The 8787-nt window shown below is 34.9% G+C and overlaps 1 protein-coding gene across 1 annotated transcript; it reads right to left on the bottom strand.

The window, feature by feature from the left end:
* Window positions 1–5966: 5966 nt before the first annotated feature.
* Window positions 5967–8068, bottom strand: LOC145976330 (uncharacterized). The gene is made up of 7 exons (XM_083107392.1): window positions 8049–8068; window positions 7631–7829; window positions 7271–7459; window positions 6867–6996; window positions 6498–6707; window positions 6258–6343; window positions 5967–6161 (listed from the first exon to the last, which is right to left on the bottom strand). The coding sequence occupies exons 1-7, from the start codon at window positions 8066–8068 to the stop codon at window positions 5967–5969; spliced, it is 1029 nt and encodes a 342-aa protein (XP_082963518.1).
* Window positions 8069–8787: the final 719 nt, after the last annotated feature.

The following is an 8787-nucleotide window of genomic DNA, read 5'->3' as shown; positions in this document are numbered from 1 at the left end:
TCCCCGGTAAGGGGGATGGGGTCCCCCTCACGCGCATACCTCGTATCCTCCGGCTCCTCCGGATGTGGATCAAGGGTGAGAGAGGGAGTGTTGAATCATCCCCTCCACTATCTTCCTTCTCCGTCCCTCCTTCTTCGTCGTCCCCTGCGATTACCGCCGCCGCCCTTGCTGGTGCTGCTACTTTCCGACGGCGGATTCTCTCCGCCGTCTCTTTCAGCAGCATCACCTCCTCGCAGAAGGCGACGACGGCCCTCCACGCCTCCTCGCTACCGGCCATACGCGTAACTAGGACCGGTAGCGAGAGGTCCTCCCCGACGGCTCCCGTCAATGCGCGGCGCTGCGCACTCCATGCCGCGCAGTCGGCGAGTGTGTGCTGTGCCGTGTCGCACAGCACATCACAGTGGTGGCACGCTGTGGTACGTTCTCGACCTATGCGACGCAGGTACTCTCCGAAACACCCGTGCCCCGTCAGTACCTGCGTCAGCCGGAACGTTACCTCCCCCTGAGCCCAGTCTACCCACTCCGATAGACAGGGCCGTACTACCTATTTGAAGCATAAAGCAAGAATTTAATTCTAAATAAATTACATCTCCAGTTTTACAAGTTACATTTACGTTTATCATTTACTTTATTATTAATTTAATTAAATTGAATTAGTCCTTTGCTATATGAGATATAACTACGATATAACGTATATTACATTAACATATATTACGATATAACATATGACATATATGTCATTTTAGAAGAAAATTGTAATTAACTTGCTTGATAATATTCTTATTTAGCATCTGTAATAATCAATTTTGTTACATTTATATAACATTAATAAAAGTAAGCGCAAATCTTGTGCGGTTTCTGCTGTCAATTTGCCATCAGGTTGCATGCGCAGAATCTGCTCGGTTTCTGCCGACAGTTTGTTGACAGGTTATGTTTTACAGACTCTGTCGCCAAAACAAAAGCTTAATGCGGACACAGATGGCTACGGTTCTGGTGTGGGATTCTGATCGAATTTGCTGCCAATCTGCTGCCAACCTGCTAACATTTTGCTTAGTGGGATATATTTAAAATAAAATAAATTACAATTATTTTCGGTAAATTTATTAATCTTATTATAAAGTAATGAATTTATTATTGTAATTACATGAATTACATGTTCGACAATTTATTAATAAATATATATTAAATTATTTTTTCAGAAAATTATTTTAAAGAAATCATTCGCCAACAAAACATGCTGAAAGCAAGCATGTAGCAGTACACAGATACTCTTCACGAGTTAACTACGTCTATTAATCGTCGTCTTACAAACGATGGAAAAGTGGCTCCTCGAGAGCAGGAAGCACCTTTATTTTTCACAATTTTTTCGTTTCCTATACAAAACGAAGAAGAAGTAATCCGCGTCGATGAATATTTAAATGATGACAAAAATTTTAACGTTGCGGTAATTTTTTGTAAATGTCTGTTATTCTCAAATATATGTTATATTTTTACATTGCAGTGTTACTATATGTACTTCATTAATTAATGAAATTTCAGTCAATGCATTATTTTTGTTTTGAATTTCACAGATGAATGAGTTTTCAAAAATTGGTGGATGTTCGGTATACAATTTTATACAACGGGTTTTGAAGATGTTAATCACAAATAATCTTGCAGCAACCTACAGCTGGTTGGGGAGGCGGTCCAAAAAATCATTCAACAAATTAAAATTAGCAGATTTGATAATTGGTAAATAGTTTTTTAGATTATCTTTTAAACGCTTTTATTAAAATTATTCTCCCTTCGTAGATTATCAAATCACTTGTAATTGATTTCTTTTGATAGGTCTTTGGTTTATAATAAATGCTTTTTTGCTAGAGAGTTAATACAGTTGTAACGGAGCACCTTTCCCGACGCCGGCTCGGCTCGCCGGAGTCAGGGTTCGGGAGAAGGGGAGGCTCAGGCTCGCAGAACTACACGGGTTAATTACGAACAAACTCTTTATTCCGTAATCCTTAAACTAGGTTCACAAACATGTATATTTCCAAGAGGATGCAATTAGAAATGCGGACACAAATATTTACACGCTGGTCGCGTATAGATCGTGACAGGCGCGGATCTTATGTGATAAACGTAAGATGCGTACAGGGTGGTCACGTACAGCACGACGCGGATCGGACGCAACGTGTTTACGAACACAAACCTTATTCTAACGACGCAGGATATGTACAGAGTGATCGCGGATCGGACGCAACGTATTTACGAATACAGGCCTTATTCTAACGACGCAGGATATGTACAGAGTGATCACGTACAACACACTCTCTCACGACGCGCATCGGACGCAACTTATTTACGAACGCAGACCTTATTCTGAAACGCAGGGTATTTACAGAGCTATCACGTAAGGCTAGGCACGGATGCGAGTGGATGATATTTACAGGGTCGCGTGTACCTAGTCGCGGACGCGGGCGCGAGATACCTACAGGATGGTCGCGTGCAACTATGCACGGGCACGGGTCTAACCGTAGTCGGCCGAGGACGGGAGCACCCGTCCTCAGGGTGGTGTACACAAGAGCGCCCGTAGTACACCGGGCCCCGTAGCAACCAGGCTCTAGACCAGTAGCGGGATTCTCTAACGTCTTAGCGACAATTATCGCTATCGTTAAATATACTTAACGACAATTTTCGTTAAGCGCTATTCTGTACCAAGCAGTTAGCGACATCTCTCGTTAAGTCAAATCGTTACGTTTCGAAAATTGTCGCTACGTTAACGATGGGTTTCGGGGGTCTCGCTATCCTACTTAACGATACTTGCCGTGAAGATTTATTTTAAAATAATTGTGAAAACCTTTAGCGGATATACATCGTACAACAAGTAATTATAATATTTTTCAGGTACGTATATTTATTTATAAATTCTCAAATACCTGGCACATTTTATATTTATTTAATAATTTTATAGAAAAATTATCTAATAATATTATATATACAATATATATATGCATGTATATATTGTATATACATATTTAGGTTAAATTTATTTTTTATAAAATCAATTATATTTTGCAGTGGTTTATAATACAACTTGTTTATATAAAAATAATTATTGGAAATATAAAGTTAAAAGAGTTATTAAATAAGTTTACATCACACTATATAGACTGATAGGTTAGGGAGATCATTTTAATATAAGTTAAAACAGTAAGCTTAGCAATACATAAGTAAGCTCGAGTGATATCAAAGTGTTCTCTTTCATTTTAAATTTGTGCTGTGACTTACAGATAACAGGTAACATTAAAAAATAAATTATTTACAGAATGGCTGATGCCTATCTTGCCGCACATATAGTGGATCTTGAAAATCGCATTGAACGCCTCAGACGAAGAGCAGATCGACATGTATTACGAGAAATAGAAGATCCATTTGATTTGACTGATGCTGAATTTAAGGGGGGAAGACCCTCCAGACAACAGGTTTTTCAATAATTTTTTACAAAAAACTGAGAGTATTTATTACATTGAATGAAATTACATATTGACATTGATGTTCAAATGTATACACACAAATTTTTTTATAAGAAAAAAAAACAAAATGGCGGCGCTACAGCTGCTCAAACTTGGCTCCTTCAATTTGCGCTGTGGAATGCCCAGCCCCTTGTAGTCAACTGAAATCAATCAATCAAAAGTTTTTCATTAAAATAAGTTATTTCGCTTTGTATGTACCTATTTTTAACGAAAAAAAAAAAAATGAAAATTTGAACACAAAAAGAAAAAAATTAAATTGTTAAAAACAATATTTTTAGTAATAATTATTACTAAAAATATTGTTTTTAACAATTTGTTTATAAAAAAAAAGTGTAATTTTTTTCTTTTTGTGTTCAAATTTTCATTTTTTTTTTTCGTTAAAAATAGGTACATACAAAGCGAAATAACTTATTTTAATGAAAAACTTTTGATTGGTTGATTTCAGTTGACTACAAGGGGCTGGGCATTCCACAGCGCAAATTGAAGGAGCCAAGTTTGAGCAGCTGTAGCGCCGCCATTTTGTTTTTTTTTCTTATAAAAAAATTTGTGTGTATACATTTGAACATCAATGTCAATATGTAATTTCATTCAATGTAATAAATACTCTCAGTTTTTTGTAAAAAATTATTGAAAAACCTGTTGTCTGGAGGGTCTTCCCCCCTTAAGGAATTATATCGTTTGACTCCGGAATTGACATCAAATCTCATAGATGAACTTGCACCTCATTTGATGCGCACAAGGATTACTGGACTGTCTGTCGAGAAACAAGTAATATTCTTTCACTTAATATTAACACTTACAATAAGTCATATTTATAGTTGTATTGTTTATTTATAATAATATATGCGTCACATGTAGGTACTGTCTGCAATAAGATTATTTGCGACTGGATGTTATCAACGCCCAGTAGGTGAACAATGGGGTATTTCGATGAGTCAACCATCAATTAGCAGATGCGTTCATCGAGTTACAAACGCAATAAATGACAATCTTTTTCGCCAATGAGTGTAGTTTCCTATGATTCCGGAAGCCAAACAACTTGCAAGAGAGCAATTTCGGAATGCTCCTCAACCATTTGAAGGAGCAATTGGAGCAATAGATTGCACTCACGTGACAATTATTGCTCCTAGGGAACATGAAGAAGCTTATATAAATCATCATGGATACCATTCAATAAATGTGCAAATGGTACTGGAAATCGCAATTATTTATCAATCATGTTATAATTATTATAATATCATGTTTATTAATTTCTTAGATATGTGACCCGAATCTCAAGATCTTGAACGTGAATGCCAGATTTCCTGGAGCCAGGCATGATGCTTATATTTGGAGTGTTTCTGCTGCGCGTGCTGTTATGGAGCGTGCATATAATCGCGGCGAAAGAAGAACATATTTCATTGGTACGTTTTTGTTTATATTATATATTTCTGTCTGATATTTGTTGCAAATTTTAAACATTGTTTTTTTAGGTGACTCAGGATATCCATTAGAGCCCTGGTTACTAACTCCTTTGCCTAATGAGCCTGTTGGAACTCCACGATTTTTGTATAACGAGGCATTATGCAGTGCAAGAAATTGTGTAGAACGATTATTTGGAATTCTTAAAAGTACGTGGCGATGTCTTTCTAAGCAAAGGGTCTTACAATATGGACCTGGTTTTGCAGGAAGAGTTGTAAATGCGTGTACAGTTCTTCACAATATGCGAATTGCTGCTGGTATAAATGATCCGTTACAAGATTACGCAAACGTAAATGTACCCAATATTTACATTGACGATAATGATGACAATGATAATAATCTGCGACCACTTGCACTCGCGCGTCGAATTCAAGATCGCCTCATTGTGGAAAGATTTGGAAGATAATTACATTTTATTATAAATTGTACTTTATTTAGTTTTACTTTTTATACTATTAACTTTACTTTAGTATATATTTTGCTTTTCAAATACATATATATAGTAGGCAAAATATAATTTATTGTTATTATTAAATTGACAATTTATAACAAAATAAACTATTCTAGAGGCTTTCATTTTTTTAAATATGGTTTTAAATAAATAATTATAATAAAATATCTTTTAATAATGTAGTAATATTATTTATTTATTAAATAAAGCGAAAATAAATATTTTATGTAACACAACATATAATTCTTTCATAAAATCAACATAGGTATGTTAAAATGTTTATAATAAAATAAAAACAATTTTTTAATTAAATAAAACGTATTTAAAATTTAAACTTTGATGCATATACTTTACGCAACCTGCAGAAATGCACAGTCTTTTTAATCAGTCTTTTTCAATTAACTGCTTTTAACTCGATATTTCATTGTCCGTGTTTTCTTTGTAATTGTATTTCCTATAACCAGTCTGAAATTAAGTTATACATATTATTAATAATTGTATTACTTTCACATTTATAATGAACAAAATATGACATTTCTTACCTTTTAAGTTATGTAGCTTGGCAATATATTCTCTAATACTTGCACGACTTTTTCCATCACTCGTATCCTCTCAGCATCGTTCACAGCTTGTATTTCTGCAATATTTGCCAATTTCATAGCAGCTTTGGCCATTTCTGTCATGGCATGGGCATTCATCGTAACTGCTTCTGCATGAGCTTTCGAGGCTTCGGCAAGAATCTGCATAATATTTGAGAAAAATTACAATATAGTCATATCATACATTTTAGAAAAATTATACCAATTTCAGTCCAGTTTTAAAGATTTTTCTCTTACCATCATAGCATCAGCTTGTTTCTGAGCAATATTTTCAAACTGCTCCTTTGTAGAATGAAGCTGGTCAACAGGTCTTTTACGATTTGCTGCAATTAAAAATAAACATTAATAATAAAACTATATAATGTTAAAAATACATTTTGTAACGTTATTATACAAAAATAAAAAATATCTTTGATTTTTGTACAATAGTACTATATAACATTATTTAACACTATACATTATTAAAATCCTTATTACATCTTTTCGAAACTGATAAATTGATGTTGCGATCAGTATGTAGAGTCAATGGCTTGGAAACAGAAAGTACACGTGGAGTCTTTCTTTTCGTCTGTCTTTCATTTTCCACAATTTGTTGTATGGGAATGTTCTCACTTTCAGATTCATTTCCATCAAGTACATGATCGATGGGAGTGATATCGATACCGATGTCGGTATCTAATAAATCAACTGTAAATAAAAAATATATTATAAATAATGTAAGTAATGTAATAATTATGTATTATAATCTACTTTTGCAATGAAATATACATGGTTTATTGAAACACTTAACTTGTAAATGAGTTCAAAAATTTCTTTGACTCGGATATTATTAATAAAAATGTTTACCTCTATTTTCGTTCCAAGTTTGTGAGTCTTCTTGCAAGTTTTCTTGCGAAAAAGTATCACAAACATTTAATACTTGTGGAATATCTTTTAATACCAATGATTTTCCGTGAATTAATTCATTTTGTAAAGACTATAAACATGAAAAAAATATATATATTATTAGACTAATTGTTTGTAATATGAATGTTATGTATAATAAAATGAGTAATAATAATATCTATGGAAGCTTTCTAGCGACACAAAACGACACAAGCATATCATTCTGTCTTTAACCTTAGTAAACAACAAAGACAGAATGATGCTTGCGTCGACTTGTGTCACTTGCTGGAAAGCTCCCCTTTATATGTGTACACAGACATACACAACACACACACACACACACACACACACACACACACACACACCTCCTCTTCCGGAATGTTTTCTGCACAATCCTTGCTCCCCTCAATATATTCTGCACCTACTAACCCAATAACTCGCACTTCCAATTCAGATAATTCTGTTTGCTTGATTGATTTATTTCCTGTCATTGCCTTTGCCTTTCTCAATTCACGTGCCTTCGCAGAGGTACGACTTTTTAAATCTCTCCATACCTAAGCACATATAGAATTATTTTTATTTTATTCCTGTTCATAAAAGAATATATCCAAATTCAAATTAAAATGCATAATTTCAATTGTCATAAAATTAAATCACTTTAAAATTAAGCAAGATACATGTATACACATATAATACTACATATAATATTCAAGTATGTACCATACCACTTGCCACTGCTCAACAGTTTTTGTTGCTCCTTGAATGTCATTCAATTCTGCAGCTAGCTCTGCCCATTTTTTTTGCGCCATTTCCTTTCCATGTAAAGCATTGAATTTACCTTCGGCAAGGCCCTTATTCAAGTAAAAAAAATTCAACATCTTTGTATATTGCAAAGATGTTGTCCGGGAACTTCGTGCTTTTTTGCTATAAAAGCACAAATATTAAGTTATTAAAATAAGTTACAGCAATATTGAGTTAGAATGACTTTCCAATTATTTCCAATCATTTCTTGACGAATGCAATAAAAGTTTTCCAAAAGAAATATGTTTATATATATAAACGTAAAGACGAGAATTCTGCTTAATAATTGTAGTAAATTTATAAATAATATATTTAAAACATATTTCGAATATAAATGCTTACATTGTTCCAGTTTGGGCCATGTTCTTTCTTCTAACAATAAAATAAATCAATCAATGCAACATCAATTCTCTCCTTTGATCTCTTTATTTTTTTGTAAGGTTATTTCACAGAACATACTAACAAGGATTATTTACAGCCATAAACTTTACTTGAATAGTTCAGACATCGCAGCTCTATTTTTGTCTGCGTTCGTAAATTTCACTAAAAGTTACTAGAATTTTACTGCTGAGAAACTGCAATGTTGTCAAATTTATCGAATCATTACCGAATTTTGTCGATACAATAATAACGAATTTTGCATCGATAAAAATCGTTAAGGCTTAGTTACTGAATCACGTCACATCGATATCGTCGATCGCGCAAGCGAAAAAAATCGATAATTAACGATAACGACAATCATCGTTAAGATGTTAGAGAATCCCGCTACAGGGGAGTTAAGACAGGTCACTGCAGAACAGCTAACGGACACGGATTGGTGCAACGCGAGACCAATGAAACGGTCGGTTCGGTCGAAAACGCGGGTATCGCTATCGGGTAGGAACACGGTTGGGATCTAGGGCCGTGAAGGCGGTTGTGCTTTATTCGTTCCAGGAGCCGTGAAAACGGCTGTTATTCCAAGAGCCGTGAAAACGGCTGTTATTCCAGGAGTCGTAGCAACGGCTGTCGTCCGGGAGCCGTGGAAACGGCTGTCGTCCAGGAGCCGTGGAAACGGCTGTCGTCCAGGAGCCGTGGAAACGAT

The sequence above is a fragment of the Camponotus vicinus genome, unplaced genomic scaffold, assembly GCF_025532165.1.
Source record: "Camponotus vicinus isolate PSW18456_S1 unplaced genomic scaffold, iyCamVici1.0 SCAF_8, whole genome shotgun sequence".
NCBI lineage: Eukaryota > Metazoa > Arthropoda > Insecta > Hymenoptera > Formicidae > Camponotus > Camponotus vicinus.
This window is presented reverse-complemented; position numbering and strand designations above follow the sequence as displayed.

What these genes read in the sequence shown, in the direction of transcription:
- LOC145976330 (XM_083107392.1), bottom strand. Translation starts at nt 8,068, where the DNA reads ATGGCCCAAACTGGAACAAT. An exon ending in CTGTTGAGCAGTGGCAAGTG is followed by an intron (nt 7,460 to 7,630) that starts GTATGGTACATA and finishes ATATGTGCTTAG; the next exon opens with GTATGGAGAGATTTAAAAAG. An exon ending in AACTTGGAACGAAAATAGAG is followed by an intron (nt 6,708 to 6,866) that starts GTAAACATTTTT and finishes TTTTATTTACAG; the next exon opens with TTGATTTATTAGATACCGAC.